Source organism: Musa acuminata, chromosome BXJ2-1 (genome assembly GCF_036884655.1).
Source record: "Musa acuminata AAA Group cultivar baxijiao chromosome BXJ2-1, Cavendish_Baxijiao_AAA, whole genome shotgun sequence".
In the NCBI taxonomy this organism is placed as follows: Eukaryota; Viridiplantae; Streptophyta; class Magnoliopsida; order Zingiberales; family Musaceae; genus Musa; species Musa acuminata.
The window spans coordinates 19,057,703-19,075,562 of NC_088338.1; the positions used below are offsets into that span (position 1 = coordinate 19,057,703).

The following is a 17,860-nucleotide window of genomic DNA, read 5'->3' on the forward strand; positions in this document are numbered from 1 at the left end:
TGGTAAAATTATTTAAAATAAGAAAGGAACTAAGTCTTTCATACCATGCTCTAGGAGCTTGTTTCAAGCCATAGAGAGCTTTAGTCAATTTAAATACATGATTGGGAAGAAGAGAATTTTCAAATCCGGGAGGTTGTTCAACATATACTTCTTCGGAAATAAAACCATTCAAGAAGGCACTTTTGACATCCATTTGAAATAGTTTAAAATCATTACTACTAGCATAGGCAAGGAGCATCCTAATAGCTTCTAATCTTGCCATAGGAGCGAAGGTTTCTTCATAGTTAATACCTTCTTCTTGGTTGAAACCTTTAGCCACTAATCTAGCCTTGTTTCTAACTATGATACCGCATTCGTCTTGCTTGTTTCTAAATACTCATTTAGTACCAATAACTAAATGGTCACTAAGTCTAAGAACAAGCTTTCATACCTCATTTCTCTCAAATTGGTTCAATTCCTCTTGCATTATAATGACCCAAGAATCATCTTTCAAGGCCTCGTCAATGCATTTTGGTTAGTTTTGAGAAAGGAAGACGGCGTTAGCACAAAAATTCTTGAAAGAAGAACGACTTTGAACCCCTTGTGATATATCTCCTATAATTTTCTCTTTTGGATGAGCATCTACATACTTCCATTCCTTGGGTAAGGAAATTTCGAAAGAAGATACATCCAAGTTGCTATTTTGAGGAGGGGGTTCCATTAAATTCAAATTATCAAAACCAAGATCATCATCAAAATCATTTTTCTTTAACTCAAAAATTTCATTAAAAACCACATGAATAGATTCTTCTATAACTAAGGTTCTTTTGTTAAAAACACGAAAAGCCTTAGAAACGGAAGAGTAACCAAGAAAGATGCCTTCATCGGATTTAGCATCAAATTTTCCTAAGGCATCCTTTTCATTCAAAATAAAGCATTTGCAACCGAAAACTTTAAAATAAGAAACATTTAGTTTTTTGTTATTTCATAATTCATAGGGAGTTTTTTATTGAGACGCTCTTATTAGAACCCTATTCATGATGTAGCAAGCTGTATTTATGGCTTCGGCCCAAAAATACTTGGGTAGACTATATTCATTTAACATAGTTCTTGTCATTTCTTGTAGGTTTCTATAATTTCTTTCAACTACTCCATTTTGTTGAGGATTTCTTAGAGAGGAGAAGTTGTGATTATATCCATTAACTTCACAAAAACTTTGGAAATCATGGTTTTGAAATTCGCCACCGTGATCACTCCGAATTAATGAAATCATGAAGCCTTTTTTGTTTTGAGTGAGTTTATAAAATTTAAAGAAACACTTGAAACAATCACTTTTGTGAACCAAGAAATAGGTCCAAGTGTATCTAGTATAGTCATCTATAATTACAAAAACATATTTGCTTCCTCCTAGACTTGTCGTGTCAATTGGTCTAAATAAGTCCAAATGGATCAATTGTAATGGTCTAGTGGTGCTAATTTGATTTTTTGGTTTGAAACTAGTTTTTATTTGTTTACCTAGTTGACACGCATCACATACTTTGTCCTTAACAAATTTTATATTTGAAATCCCTCATACTAATTCTTTAGATGAGATCTTAGATATAAGTTTCATACTTGCATGGCCTAATCTCCTATGTCAAAGCCAAGCATCATCATTTAAAGCGGAGAAGCATATTTCATTACTTAGTTCATCAAGGTTGATGGTGTAGACATTATTTTGCTTTAAAGCAATCATTGACATGTTATTTTTTGATTTTTTAATAATGCACATATTTGATTCAAATCTAACGATATAACCTTTATCGCATAATTGACTAATACTTAAGATATTATGTTTCAATCTATTAACTAGTAATACATCATCAATAGAAATACTTAATTTGTTACCTATGGTTCTCTTGCTAATGATTTTGTCTTTGTTGTTGTCTCCGAAGGTGACGTACCCTTCTTCTTTACTAGTAAGCATAGAGAAATGAGTTGGATCTCCAATCATTTGTCTTGAGCATCCACTATCGAGATACCATCTCTTGCTCCTAGCTTGTGGATTTTTCTACAAAAGAGGATGATTTTTAGGTACTCATTTGATTTTGGGTGCCTCAAAAATTGATCCACCAAATTTGTTATTTATTATTGAATTATTTATAGTTCCTTTAGGAACCCATATTAATTTATGTGGACTAATTTTCCTAAATGGACATTTGTAGGCAACATGTCCGGATTTGCAACAAAATTTGCATTTCATACAAGATGAAACATGCAATGTAGGTTCTTTAATGAAAGTGGTAGGATTTTGATGTGATCCTTTTACAAATCCAATTCCACTTCTATTTGTGACGTGACCCTTGTTTACAAGGATCATGTCTAATCCTTTGCTACCGACCTTAAACTTGTTTAAGGTCTCTTTAAGTAGTAAATTTTTATTTTTTATTGCTTCTAAATGCTCACATTTAGAGCATGGAGGAGTTTGATGACTATCAAACTTATTTTGTAGTAAGACATGCTCTTTCTTTAAGATATTAAACTTCTTTCTAATAGTTCTACATTCATCAAATAAATCATGTAAAGCGATAGAGAGTTCTTCAAAAGATAAATCTTCACTAATTAAATCACATACCTCTTCTCCTAAAGCCATTAGCGCGAAGTTTGCCTCCTCTTTGTTGCTAGCATCTTTATTTTCGGAATCACTTGAATCGTCCCAAGTTGCTTTTAGAGCTTTCTTCTTCTTTGGTTGCTTCTTCTTGGCTTGGGGGCATTCATTTTTTAAATGCCCCAGCTTCTTGCATTCGTAGCATATCACTTGGTTCTTTTTAAGTTCAAGTCTATTTTTGGTATTATTTTTAAATTTATTCTTTCTTATAAATTTTTTAAAATTTTGAGTCAAAAGTGTAATGTCATTGTCACTGTCCTCATCACTTGATGTTCCTTTCAAGTGGTCTTCTTGTGATGTGAGTGTCGTATCCTTCCTGTTCTTTGGAAGGAGGTTCTCGAGCTCATCATGAGCTTGACACGTCATTTCGTAGGTCATTAGAGACCCAATAAGTTCTTCAAGAGGGAATGTTTTAAGGTCCTTAGCCTCTTGAATGGTCATAACTTTTGGATCCCAACTTTTTGGAAGGGATCTTAAGATTTTAGTTACTAGTTCAAAGTTAGAAAAATCTTTACCAAGAGTTTTGAGTCCATTGATGACATCCGTGAAACGGGTGTATATGTCTCCGATGGACTCACTTGGTTTCATTCGGAAAAGTTCGTAAGAGTGCACAATAATGTTGATTTTGGACTCTTTCACTCGGCTAGTGCCTTCATGAGTGACCTCAAGAATTCTCCAAATATCAAAAGCCGAATCACAAATTGAAACATAATTAAATTTATTTTTGTCTAGTGTACAAAACAAGGCATTCATAGCCTTTGCGTTTAAAGCAAAAACCTTCTTCTCCGATTCAATCCATTCGCTCATCGGAAGAGAAGATTTTTTATATCCATTTTCGACAATAGTCTAAAGCTCAAAATCCATGGAAATGAGGAAGATCCTCATACGAGTCTTCCAATACGTGTAATCTGACCCATTAAACATAGGTGGACGTATGATAGAATGACCCTCATGCATGCCGGAGTAAGTCATCTCTCTTGGGTATTAAACCAAATATGAGAGTGAACTTGGCTCTTATACCAATTGTTAGGATCAGAGTGGCACTAAGGGGGGGTGAATTAGTATAGCGGATTAAAACTTGTAAGTTCGAAAATGATTCCGCAAAATGCAAGGAGATTTCGCTTTGATAGTAACTTGAGTAAAGTAAAAACCGAAAACTTGCTGTTGTGTAGATAACGATTGCAGAAAGGTAAGTACTCACACATTCAATGAACACGCTAATTTAAAGTGGTTCTGTCAAATGACCTACATCCACTTGCGAAGCCTTCTTCGATGAGGCTCCCAACTTCCATTAGCAAATCTCTTTGAAGGGAAAGGACAAATACCCCTCTTACAACCTTTTACAAGTGATTCACACTCTTACAAAATTTTGAATAGAAAGAAGGAGATGAACACTCAAGCAATTGAAGACAATACTTGCTAAAGACTTTTCTAAGACCTTTATCTCAATCTATTGCTTTCACAAAAATTGTAATCTCAGTTGAGAATTGAGGGGTATTTATAGGCCCCAAAAGGATTCAAATTTGGGCTCCAAATTTTGAATTCTCTTGGGTTTCCGAGGCTGGCGGTGCCACCGCCTGTCAATGGCGGTGCCATCGCCTGTCAGTGGCGGTGCCACCGCCTATCAGTGTCTGACATTGATAGTGTACTGGCGGTGTCACCGCCTGTCAGTGGCTGTGCCACCGCCTGATCTCGGGTGATGGGCAGTGCCACCGCCCAGTCTGGCGATTCCACCGCTTGACCCTTCGGGCTCTGGGCGGTGCCACCGCCCAGTCCGACGGTTCCACCGCCCATCCTTACGGATCTCTGGTTGGGCTTCAAGTCCGGCCCAAACCAGGTCACATTTGGGCCCAGTTGGTCCCTAACCAGGATATAGGATTATCCCTTAATCCTAACCCTAATTACATGCGAACTACGTAACTAAAAACATAATCCTAAGCAAGTTTTTAACCGGAAAACATCGAGTCTTGTTCCAGCGAGCTTTCCGACAATCTTCCGATGGACTTCCAATACGCCCTCGGATTTCTTCCGGCGGACTCCCAGCAGGCTCCCGATCTTGTGACGAATTCAGTGAGTAGCCGAGCCTTCTCGGTGATCTCCGCGAACCTCCGACAAGTCCTCGATTTCTTCTTGGTTGGTTCCGGCAGTATCTCCGACGAATCTTCGGACTCTCAAAAGTCCATCGAACTTGACTCCGGTATCCTTGCTTTATGTTTTCAGGCTATCGTAGTTAATCATGCACACTTAACTCAATAATATGGATTATATCAATTATCTCATCAATTAATTTCATCATCAAAATCCGAGATTCAACTGTCTTAACAGACATTAAAAAAATAAAATTTATATTTTAAAATACTTGATTATATTATTTTTACATATGAAATTAAAATGGTTAAGACAATGTGTCAAACGATTGATTAAATTCTATTGAATCTAACTTATTGTATTTCTTAAAAGAGAAATCAGTATTGTTAACCTTTATCATATAAAATAAATAAATTTATCATGTAAAATTAAGTGATCCTATGAATTGTTTTTCCATAAATCGTTTAAAAAAATTTAGTTAATACGAGAAACATGACTTATAAGTAATCATAATTACCGTGATTGATTTGATGCAATATCTGCTTTTTGATATTTTTTATTTTTTTATCTATCAAATAAAAATTGATGATATATGTTTGATCGATGAATTAAATGCTATAATGCATGATGTTTGTTATTTATAATATGTCATTATAAATGCATAGATATGTCCATCAATTTTATTTAGCTTAAATTAATAATAATAATAATAATAATAATAATAATAATAATATGGACTTTCTTCTCTCAATTGATTTTAACACTCCCCATGCAGCACTCACTAAAGTCTTGTTTTACATTGTCATTCTGTATTCATTTTGCATTTCTATATATTATTTTTATTAGTTATTTTATAATTACTTCCTTTCATGATTATTTTTTATAAATGATAAAGACGAGTTTTGACCTTTTGATCTCGTTATCAAACAGTCAAAGGTTATGGATTCATTTTGGTAATACAGATTCACTATTGCTGTTTTATTTTTTTTAATTTCCTTCACAAAAACACAAAACTTGTAAATGTTTAAGAGAATTACATATGAAGAAACAATAATTCCAGTGGTTACTATTATTTACTTTAAATACTATAAATGTAGAAATTTCATATGACTATAACATAAAATCTTTGCTAATTAAGTGAGAGAATAAAAGTGCTTAATGTGCTTGATTGTGTTGAAATTTCAAACCTTAAAGCATAACATTCATTCATTGTAAATTTGGATTGATACTATTGTAAATATAAAAATTATAACATATTATTATTATGTAAAAAATTTTAATATCAAAATATAAAATTAAATAACAATAGATCTAAATTTATCATCTGTACATTTCGATACTACTTAAAAAAATCTTTATCTGATTTATAAACACAATCGTCGGATCTGAAATCTATGTTGATTTAAAACTAGATTTGTCTTCTTTTTTCTTTCTATTCTTTGTAGAATTACTATGAGCGATAAATTTAGAGATAAAGAAAAGATGAGAGAAGATATATAATCTCTCATTAATTGATTTACTTTGATTAAAAGGAGATGAGAGAATATATGTAATCTCTCAACAATGTCACATGTATATGTATATTTAATTATTCGTACTAAGTTCCTATGAGCTTTTTATCTTTTTATAGGCGATAATTATGAGTAATTAGAATTCAATCATTTTCATAATATATCTTATAGGATCATATAATCTAATAATTATCAGATATTAAAAATTTATTTAGTACTAATTATATATTTTTAATTAAAACCATCAACATAAAGGCTCTCTAACTGTGGGGAATATATTATTATTATTTGTTTATATTCGATTTTATATTAATAAAACAGAAAACATAGTATAAAGACACTTAATCCATAAGCAAGCTAAAGAATTAAGCCCACCAATGTTGCAACCAAAGTCATGATGCTCAGATCTTGATTCAGTAAATAATTGCAAGCTAAAGAATCTAAGTTGTTTCTTACTTTTTTATATTTTTCAAAACATATTGATGTATGATTTTGTTAATCAATTAAGCCTACCAATCACTTTCTATAAGTGGCAAAAGCCTTATTTATTTTCTTTTCTTCCCGTACTAAAGAAATAAAACGAGAAAATATTTTTATAAAATACTAATAATAATATATGATTTATGCCTGATTAAACCCACAAAAGCTCCGTAATTTGTTGGTGCTAAGGGTGTTGATCATTGTTTGACTAAATTTTTAGGTTTGGAAAATTTATGAAATATGATTGATGATTCGGCATGGTCTTTTTTTTGTCTATTTTGAATAAATTAAATTACAAATCATAATTGAGTACAATAGGTTATGTTGTCGATATTGTATTTGCTTTATATTAAAAATATTATTTTTAAAATATAAATCGAGCACCTTTTTATTTTTCAATATTTACAACATTCACAATTTTCAATGACTTCACAAGTAAAAGATCTTTTTCTTTTTTTACAAAATTGAGCTTAAGATGTTTAGAATTGTATTAACATGAATAGATAATACAAATTGCAAAGAAAACTAACCATGATTTTGTTGGAATTCCTTTCCTCCAAAAGAAATAAAACTAGATTTTGCCTATTGTTAGTAGATTATCAGTTCCATTACCAAAATACAAAGGAAAAAAAAGCAATAGTCATATATAAATTGCAATAATCATATTAATTACATGTTATAATTTGATGCAATTTTGGTATTATTTATGTTATATGCAATCTTATGTGTATAAAAGAGTATATACTTTCTCAAAACAAATCCTCAATTCTAGCTTAATTAAACCATATTCTTATTTCACAATTCTCTTATGCTTCAACCAGATGGAATTTATCTTTCATAAATAAATATGGCAAAGTAGAAAAGTAAATAACTTATGGTGTTCATTTCCTTTAAATGGCATATGTAAATCAGAATGATCATTATTTTTAATTAGTCTATCATATGGTATAATTATAAACCCTTCTTCATGACATTGTTGAGTGTCACCACAAGTGTGTGTGTGTGTGTTATATATGTTTCAAATGTGCATATTCCACAGTTCTTTGCCTCATTTGGAATGTGTTTCATGCAGAAGGGCTGTCACTGTCTCTTCCAGCTCATGGATTCGATGGTGGAGATGCAATCTGCTGCTCGGTAATGGAAGCTCCAGATTGAGTAGAGAATGCAGCAAGAAAGAGATCCACTGTCCATATTTCATGGCTACCTCAATTCCACATCACCAGTCGCAAGGCTTCTCAAACTAAACCATGGCCAAGAAAATCCAAAGTAATGAAGCAGCACCCAAAATGCAGGAACCACAAGAAATGACCAGCCTATGTGGAACTCTACGATCATGACATACGTTTTGTAGACATTGGCTGCTGAGAGCAAAAGAGATGTATTATATCCAAGTTGGATTGGGCTCCAAATCCTGTGGTGAAAGCTTTTTCTTCTTCTTTTTCTTGCTCCTTTTTTTTTGGTGGTGGAGCTTCTTCATCATCTGCACCCGCTTCGTTGTTCTGTCTGCTTTGGCATATATAAGCTTAGAAAGCCAATGAGTTTTGGGCCATAAGCATCAATGGAGGCATCCTGTTTCCTAACCTGCAAATCCTTCAAGCCGAAATCGCCAGTCCTCCACAAGAAGAGGTCCGGTCAAGGTTTCCATGGAAGCGGTGGCACCTCATCTTCAACTGTAACTTGTAAGTGCTGTTCTTCCTTCTCCACGGCAAGGTCTTTGGTATTGATGGGTGGAGAGTGTCATGGTGTTAGCTAATTCCAAGCTACCAGGCTGCAATCTCAGGCCTCAGCCACAGGACGAGAACGGCGAGTTAGTGATCAGATCAGACTGGAGATCCTTCAGGGCAAGGCTGGTCGCCGGCGAGCAAGCATCCAGTCTTGCCGCATCGCTTGCTCTATGCGGCATGGACCGAAGCCCAACGCCTCCGGAGCCGGTGGGCGACAAGTGGGCGCACCTGCTGCACGAGCCGGAGCGGGGCTGCCTCCTCATCGCCACCGAGAAGCTGGACGGCGTGCACATCTTCGAGCGCACCGTGATCCTCCTCCTCTCGGCCGGCCCGCTGGGGCCGACCGGCGTCATCCTCAACCGACCATCGCTCATGTCCATCAAGGAGACGCCCTCGGTGGACCTGGACGTGGCGGGGGTGTTCTCGGACCGGCCGCTGTTCTTCGGCGGGCCGCTGGAGGAGGCGTTGTTCCTGGTCGGTCCCCGAGGAGGGGAGGACGGGGTGTTCGAGGAGGTGATGGAGGGGCTGTACTACGGCACCAAGGAGTGCGTGGGGTGCGCGGCGGAGATGGTGAAGAGGGACGTGGTGGGGGCGGGGGACTTCAGGTTCTTCGATGGCTACTGTGGGTGGGAGAGGGAGCAGCTGAGGGACGAGATCAGGGCGGGGTTTTGGAGGGTGGTGGCCTGCAGCCCAAGTGTGGCAGGGGTGGCCAGTGTGGGGAGTCTTGGGCTGTGGGAGGAGGTTTCGGGACTTGTGGGCGAAAGGAAGGTTTGGTGACTTGTCTCTTCTCTCGCTCTCCTCTCTCCTCATGTTGATGATATGATGATGATGATGATGATGATGATGATGATGAGAGGCAGCTCTTTCTCATGTAATCTTTGCATTGTGTAAGGATTGGACATAGCAATCAATCTATTGATTTCGCCCTTGAGGAAGAAGTGATCATAGTCAACAGAGTAAGCTTGAGCCACACACACACGTACTATCAAACACATCTTGGTGACAGTAAGACAAAAGGTCTGACTTGTAACAAGGTCATACGCAGCGACATACATACGTACATCATGCTTATCTATTGCATTTCTAAGCAGGAAGAGTTTAATCTCTAGAATTATCCAATCTTAAGGAAAGATATTGGCTTGAAATCCACAGTCAAAAATAACCCGTTGACTTCTTCATAATCGCACCGGTTGACGCTTACCACGTCCGCGCCTGTTAGCCATCAAGAGTGAGAAGCACGTGGGGCTAACTCGGTCAGTATCTTCGTGCACTAAAAGTCGTGGCTCGACCACGAATAGCACCATGTGCCCTCTTTTGTCATCTTGTACGGCCAACAAACGACGTTCACCGCACCGCGTCGTTCGTCACCGCATGCCCAATCAGTCATGCTTTGCGTCTCAAGTCGTTGTTTGATTTTTCTTTCGTGGGTTAGACGTTATTTCCCGACCCGACGAGTCACTCGGAAACGACGGTAGCGACGACGACTCACGGATACCTGTGGGTCCACGCCTTAATTCAATCACAAAGCAGGTAAACGAAGCGGGCAAGTTACAACAATAACCCGTGAATTGATCCCATCCAAGTTTGGCTTGATGTCTCTCAGCCGCCTCAAGCGTGCCAACCGCAACGCCACTCCACTCTGCCATCCCATCTCTCTCTCTCTCTCTCTCTCTCTCTCTCTCTCTCGCTCTCTCTATATATATCTTGAGACGTCTCGTCGCTCTTCGTCTTGTTGGCTGCTTGAATCGTCTGTCCGATCCAGAAAGAGAGCAAGGATCTGATGGCCGTAGATGCCGTAGAAGAGACGCCCTCGCCGTCGCCATCGTCGTCGCCGCCACCGCCCTACCAGGTGGGGTCCACGACGAAGGGGAAGCGGTCGAAGCGCCCCCGCCCCTCCCCCTCTTCTTCTCCGGAAGTTCCCGATGAGGACGCTGACCGCCTCTCCCGCCGCCGCCTCAACACCGAGGAGGAGTTCTACGCCCTTTGCCTCGTGATGCTCTCCCGCGACGTCGGTGGCGGAGCAGCGTTCGAACACGAACATGTGCCACCGCCGCCGCTGCCCCCGCCGCCTCCGAAAGCACAGTCCTATGGGTGCTCCGTGTGCGGGAAGGCGTTCCCGTCCTACCAGGCTCTCGGGGGGCACAAGACCAGCCACCGGAAGCCCGCAGCCACGACAGCGGCGGCGAGAGGTGATGACGCCGCCTCGGTCTCGAACGGTGGCGGAGCTCCTGTCGTGGTCGCAGGATCACTGGGGAAGCTTCACGAGTGCTCAGTGTGCCACAAGTCGTTCCCGACGGGGCAGGCGCTGGGCGGGCACATGAGGTGCCACTACGACGGCGTCATCGGCGGCCGTGCCACTGCTGGAACCGCGATCACCGCGACGGCGGCGTCATCTTCAGGGGCGGCGAGCTCGGGGAGGGACCGGGGGTTCGACCTGAACCGGCCACCACAGCCGCAGCTTCGAGAGACGGGTCTCGTCGGCAGGTTGAGTGCAGCAAGGAAAGAGGAGGGGGAGGAGGTGTTGAGCCCTCTGTTGCTGACCCCAAAGAAGGCACGTCCGTTGGCGGCGGCGGTAAAAGCCGACATGGAACCACCGCTACCGACCTTAATTAGTTTCATATGATGGATGTGTTCAATTTTATTCTTTTGTTTGTTTATATGTAATAATTATATTTCTGCTCACTCTTGGATTTATTTTAGTCTACTGAAGCAAAGGATGAGATTTGATATGCCATGTTGCTTGTGATAGACGACATCCGAGAGGTGTGAGCGTGCACGCATGCACGTCATGCACCCGTGTCAAGCCTCTCAGTAGCCGCCATCATCGGGGTCTATCGGGTTGGTATCGGTTTGCGTGTGGACCGGGTCTTGCAAGAACGATCCGTGTGGACCGGGTTTTCGATCAATTTAAGTTAGGAAGAAGACAGCTTAGTATTATTGTTATTGTTGGGATGGATAATTGAATTCCGTAGGAAACATTCTAAGAAATGTATTTTCATACATACATATATATATATATATTCGCTTGTTAATTGTTAAAAAAAAGCATTATCTTAGGGCATGAATATTCATAAATGACTACATACATAGGTTTTAATATATGCTTCGGATAAATCGTGAAGGTATTGTCATGATGACATACAACAGTTGCGAAGGTCAAACTTGTGGTCGTTGCTGATATTTGTTGGCTCTCATAATGGTCAAGGCTGGAAAAAGGAGAGAAACATTTGTGGAGTAGTAATTATATATACATCATAATAGGTGGAATGAAGAGGCAATTGGAAGTGGCTGCTCATCTTTGATCCTAGAAAGTGCTGCATGTTAGATGAACTCATGCCAGTTATCACCTTTGTTTGCCTTCCTCATTTGACTTCTTCTGAACTGGACGAGCGTGCTTCTTTTGTGAAACGTTCATCTCTTCATGTTGACATCTACAAACTTGTCTTCACACAAATAACCAAGATGTATATTTCTTCTGTATGCTTTACTTGCATGCTATATTCCTGGTCATCTCCATTTCTATGACTTATTCCAAGTCCAATCCTTGAAGCAGACCTTGCTGTTGCTATCTTTAGCATGCGTATGTCACTGTACAGTTCACACACCCAGTAAGAGCCAAACAATCAACGTGTGGCAATTTGATTCAGTTTGGTCTTAAAAAATTCTGCTTTAGAAAAAAAACTGGAACTCTGTGCAATTTGCACAAGATCATCAACAGTTCGAGGTTGCAATTACTGATGCGAACGCTTGGGCTTCTCACGTAGTTCATATGGATTGCTGTTGTGCTTCTTCAGTGTGATTATGATTCAGGTCGTGAAATGATTTTTGGTGAATCGAGTGAGTTTTGTTTCTCGTTAGTAAAAATCATTTGCTGGTCAATAAATATTACAATGAGATAAATTATTTTTCTGGCAAATTTTGACATGTAAATATGGAGTGAGATAGATGATACGCAGACACTCATGCTTAGTTTAGTTGCACTCTTTTCTTTAGGTGCTAATTTCCTAAGTACAACGCTACCATAGTTAAATAATCATGCTTATGATGAGATTATCTTCTTTTCATCTAAAACTAACTGCTGATGTTTATTTTATTTTACACAAACACAATGAACAAAAAAGAAACATTATGAACATATGCTGCAGTGATCTATGAGACCGTAGGTGGAGTTGTTTGAGTTCTTCTTTATGCAGAAATCTGCAGGAATTCTTGTTTCGGCAATTATTGCAATCAATTGAATGGAGTACATGAAGTTGTGTATACTTAGCAGCCAGCTGAAGCATCTGAGTGTACACAACAGACTCGAGTGTGACATTCTGGTGGGGCCGTCTTTAGGAGGTGGAGATGGGACTGCCAAAGTGGGTACCTTTTGCCCTAGGGTTGCCCTTCTACAACTTTGACCTTCTGTATTTTATTAATATCCTTTAATTCTTTTGGCATATTTACAGTTTTGCCCTTGATGCTAGGGTTTTGCCAAATTACAGTTTTGCCCTATATAAATTACAGTTTTGCCTTATATAATTAAGTTTTGTCCTTTCAACATATTTACAATTTTACCCTTGTAAAATTGAGAATTTTAAGTTATATTCTCAATTATAAATTTAATAAATATGATTTATTATAATTATGATTGAATTTAATCATGATTATATTTTGGTTATTTGATTTGATTTAATTTTTGATTAAAAAACTATAAATTATAGTTACTTTTATAGTTTTCTCATATGAATGATTGATTATGTTTTAACATATGATAAATAAAATCTAATTATTGTTCTTGGATATTCATTTGATTATTCACATGTATATATTTAAAATTATGAAATGATAATTTTTTTTCACATAAAGACTCTTCATGATTTATATGTTATCATGATTATCATATGAGTTTTTTATTTTATTGATTAATATTTAATAATTATTATGATTTTTATTTTATTATTGAACTATTTTAAGATGAATCAAGATAAATAAATTTGTGAATATTATTTGTAATTTATCTTCATAAGTTTTATCTGACCGATATCTGCCAAAGTAGCCCGGGATGATAAACTTATGATATATGAATTATAATAAATGTCTTATCATTTATAAGATATTTTAGATTATATTTTATATTTTTTGTATTAGTCTTGCAGCCACCAAAGTGACCTAGACTAATAATTTATAAAATATATTATGAAATTAGTCCTAAATGATATTAAATAAAATAATATTCACAATGGTAATATGAATCAGGATAAAGAAATTTAGTGAATATTATTTATAATTTATCTTCCTAATTTTTATTTGACCGGTAGCTACCAAAGTAGCTTGGGATGATAGACTTATGAGATATGAATTAAAATAAAGTTCTTATCATTCATGGGATATTTTAGACTGTATTTTATCTTTTTATACTGTAGTCACCAAAGTGACCTGGACCAATAATCTATAAAATACGTTATGGAATTGATCCTAAATTATATTAAATAAAATAATATTCACGATGACATATATAATTAGAAGATTTAGATAATCCTAAAGGAGAATCTATTTTAAATAATTATGTGATGGGATAGGATGATACTATTTTGGATATTCTTGTAGTTTAGGGTCGTATACCTAAAGCTAACAATACTATTCCATAAGGATGATATCAGTTCTCCATAAGTGATCTTGAGTGAACATTAGATATGTCAATATTTCACCCAAAGGTGAAATATATATGATATCAATAGTTCATTATATTTTGGAAACTTAAGGTATTAATGTTATATTATTACTATGGCACTTCCTTTATTGTGTTTTTGTAAATGTCCTTATACTTTCTGAAATAAATGGCTTGAGCATATATAAATTGTATTGAGTGAGTGAGACCTTGATCGGATTAATTGAACAGAACATAAACTTAATTATTGAAAGTTCTATGAAATAAATAATTAATGTGACTGATCAAGAAAGGTATGAAAGACTCAATTTTATGATATTTTGATTTCAGAATAGTTTACAACTAGCGCATGAGAATATCTAAGGATTAATTTAAATTTTCTGATAAGTCATTAGTTGACATATGATAGTATTTGAGGAATTCAAGATTATATTATCAAAATAAATGATAAAGCTGTAAGCTCAAAACTCATAATATTTTGAGCACTACTCAGGGAGTAGGTAACACTAAAATAAGGATGAAGTATAAGTTATTTGAGTTTATAATTATTATATAAACTCATAAAAGAATATCCTCATAATAAAGTGTTACTCATATAACAAAGATTATGTAACAAAGAAAAGGACTATAAGATTTGATTTGAAATGAAAAGGTATAAATATAACCTTTATATGGTTCAAATCAAATATTATAGATATTATTGATGGATTAATTTGATGCTTCATCATATGTTACCAATAATAGATATTCATAAAGAAAAAAAAAATGAAGGGGGATAAAACCAAAAGAGAATGAGATATTTATCATTATAGGGAATCATCTTAAAGTGAAAGTGATATTAATTTGTATTTATCGTCTATATCTAAAGATGATTCAATTTAATAAATCTTGAGGATCCATATGTTCTTATAATTCTAGGAATTTGGGTTCCTTACCTAGAATTGTTAAAATATTATTTCTCTTTTAGTAGTTGTAAACTTACTATGATTCAATAAAATTAACCTTTGAATTCTATATAATAGTATGAATCTTAAGTTTACAATGATCATACAATTAAATATTAAAATAAAATATAGTTTTTTAAACTCCTTGGGGTTATGTTTATCACTCTATACTTTCGTCTCATTAAAGAGAGACATTTTATCACTATATAAATAACCTATTGAGATATGATTATATATATCTAATTTATATAAAGTCTATGACTGTTTACACTCTTGAAGTGTACATAAATGAAGTCGATAGACAATTAGATAAAAAAATTAAGATTATCATATCTGACAAAGGTGATGAATTTTATGATATTTATGATGAACCTAATTATAATTCTAATTCTTTTACGAGATTCTTGAAAAAATAAGGTATATGATTTATCAGATGTGTTATAGTAGAATATGATTGCTGAAAGATATAATCCTACCTTATAGATATGATTAGGAGCATGATAGATTATTCTTTTGTACCCAAATCAATGTAAGAAAAAGCTCGAAGGACAATTATATATATCTTAAATGGTATTCCTATTAAGTAAATTACATGACTTCTTTTAAGTTATGAAATGATAGGAAACCGAACTTAAGATATTTATATATTTGAGATTGTCTTGTAGAGATAAGAATCTTTAACTCACATAAAAAAAAATTAGATTTAATAATTATTTCTAAATATTTTATTATCTATTCTGAAAAGTTTAAAGGGGTACATATCTTATTGCTCTAATAAGACAATTAAATCTCGTAACATAAGATTCCTATAAAATAGCAAATCAGTGGGAGTAAAAATCTCAAAATTCAATTTTGATATAGAGGAGATACAAGTTAATACTCCTTTATTATTCGAGAAATTGTTGTTACTCAAATTATTAAACGATTTGATGAAAGTGAATAATAAAATAATAGTACTAAACTCTCACATTATATTGATATCGTTGTTAATGGTCTTGTAGAACAACCATAATTGACAACCTTGGGAATATCTCAAAGAGAAAGGAATCTTGTTATTTATGATTATTATATGGCATATCTACACGAATTATATTATGATATAGGAATCAGAATGGATCCTTATTGTTTTCAGATATTATGAAAATTAATGATTATGAAAAGTAATATGATGCAATAAAAAAAAGTTAAAATTAATAACTAGAATGGTGTTTGATAAATTTATCAAATTATCTAATAATTGTAAAAGAATCTATTATATAAATGTGACTCAAAGGACAATGTCGAACGATATAATGATCAGACTTGTGGTTAAAAGTTTTACTTATAAAAAATATATTGACCATAATGAGATTTTTAATGAACTCGTTAAGAATCATCATGACATTAGTGACTCATTATGAGTTTGAGTTATATCATAATGAAAACATTTTATTTTTTAGATCTAGCTTTATATAGGTTACTCTAAATAATTTACAAAGAAAATGAAAGAAATATAAAGTTTGGTATGCAAATTCAGGAATTTATTTATGACCTTAAACAAGTTTCAAAATAATGATATATAAAGGTTCTTGATATCATTATTTCAGATTTAAGGTAAATACTATTTATCAGTATTTATATCAGTAGGAGTAAGTTTATTATATTGATCTTATATATGAATAATATTTTATCTTACCAATAGTGATCTTGATTTATTATACTAAATCAAGAAATTTGTCACTAAGAGTTTTAAGATGGTTGATATGAATGAGACATCTTATATTATTAACGTTGAGTAATTCAAGGATATACCTCAATGATTATGAAGACTATCTTAGAAAGGATATATCAATAAAAAATTTTAATATACAATTTTATTCAGTAAATCATAAAAGTAAAGTTTTAATAAATAGTAAATACTTTAAAATGACTTGAAAAGAACCAGATAAAGAATATATTCTTTGTATATACACAGTTGGAAGTCTATGCTCAAGCCTATGTCGGAACAAATATCAGTTTTACAATTAAAATGTTGGGTATATATTGGAGTTACCCATAAATAAAAACACTAAAGAAGTAAAAACACTAAAAGACTATAAAGAAAATAATAAAATATCTAAAAGGGACAAAGGATTATATGCTTACATGTATAAAATTATATCAGTTTGAAATAATGGTATTTTTCAGATGCTGATTATATAAATTACCTCAATAATAAGAAGTCTACCTTACGGTTAATATTTATGTCAATTAGAGGGATAATTTATTAATAATAAAAGTTGATTTTGTGGCATGCTTTGAGGTCACTAATTAAATTTTTGACTGTAAAATTTTATCTCAGGACTTGGTGCAATCAAACTCAATTACTAAGTCGTTAAAGATATTTTATGACATTGTAGTAGTTTTCTTCTCTAAGAATAACAAGTACTATTGTATCACTATGCATTATGGTATAAAGTACTTGATGGTTAAAGAAGAGGAGTCCAGAAACATTTAATGTCAATTAATTACTTCAGTTCCACTATATTGATTGCTGATCCATTCATTTAGGACTTATTGTAACATCCCCCATTTTTGAAAATTTAGTAAAAAGTTTGTTTGTAAAAATAAGGATTATTTAATAATTATTTTATATTAAATAATATTATATTAAAGGTTTATGGCTAGGGACCTAAGAGTAAATATTAGAAGTTTGATATAATTTATGAAAGATTCAGATTTAAGTTAAAAAAAAAGAAAAAAAAATATATAGTGGACATGTGTCACTAACTAACCTAAGGTTGGTGCCACTTATCTTTGCTCTAAAGATGACACCTAGCCCCTTTCATGCATGCATGACACCTTGCAACTTTTGCATT

The 17,860-nt window shown here is 34.7% G+C and overlaps 2 protein-coding genes across 2 annotated transcripts; both read left to right on the top strand.

Moving 5' to 3' along the window:
• Positions 1–8,161: 8,161 nt before the first annotated feature.
• Positions 8,162–9,367, top strand: LOC135598145 (uncharacterized). Its single transcript, XM_065091688.1, has 2 exons — positions 8,162–8,384; positions 8,473–9,367. The coding sequence occupies exons 1-2, from the start codon at positions 8,264–8,266 to the stop codon at positions 9,204–9,206; spliced, it is 855 nt and encodes a 284-aa protein (XP_064947760.1). The 5' UTR covers positions 8,162–8,263; the 3' UTR covers positions 9,207–9,367.
• Positions 9,368–10,133: 766 nt separating this feature from the next.
• LOC103973608 (zinc finger protein ZAT6-like) lies at positions 10,134–11,128 on the top strand. The gene has a single exon (XM_009388236.3). The coding sequence runs from the start codon at positions 10,210–10,212 to the stop codon at positions 11,050–11,052; it is 843 nt and encodes a 280-aa protein (XP_009386511.1). The 5' UTR covers positions 10,134–10,209; the 3' UTR covers positions 11,053–11,128.
• Positions 11,129–17,860: the final 6,732 nt, after the last annotated feature.

Excerpts from the sequence above, each read along its gene's own strand:
- LOC135598145 (XM_065091688.1), top strand. The coding sequence starts at position 8,264 with ATGGAGGCATCCTGTTTCCTAACCTGCAAATCCTTCAAGCCGAAATCG. Across the intron at positions 8,385-8,472 it reads CTCATCTTCAACTGTAACTT|GCTGCAATCTCAGGCCTCAG; the intron begins GTAAGTGCTGTT and ends CCAAGCTACCAG.
- LOC103973608 (XM_009388236.3), top strand. The coding sequence starts at position 10,210 with ATGGCCGTAGATGCCGTAGAAGAGACGCCCTCGCCGTCGCCATCGTCG.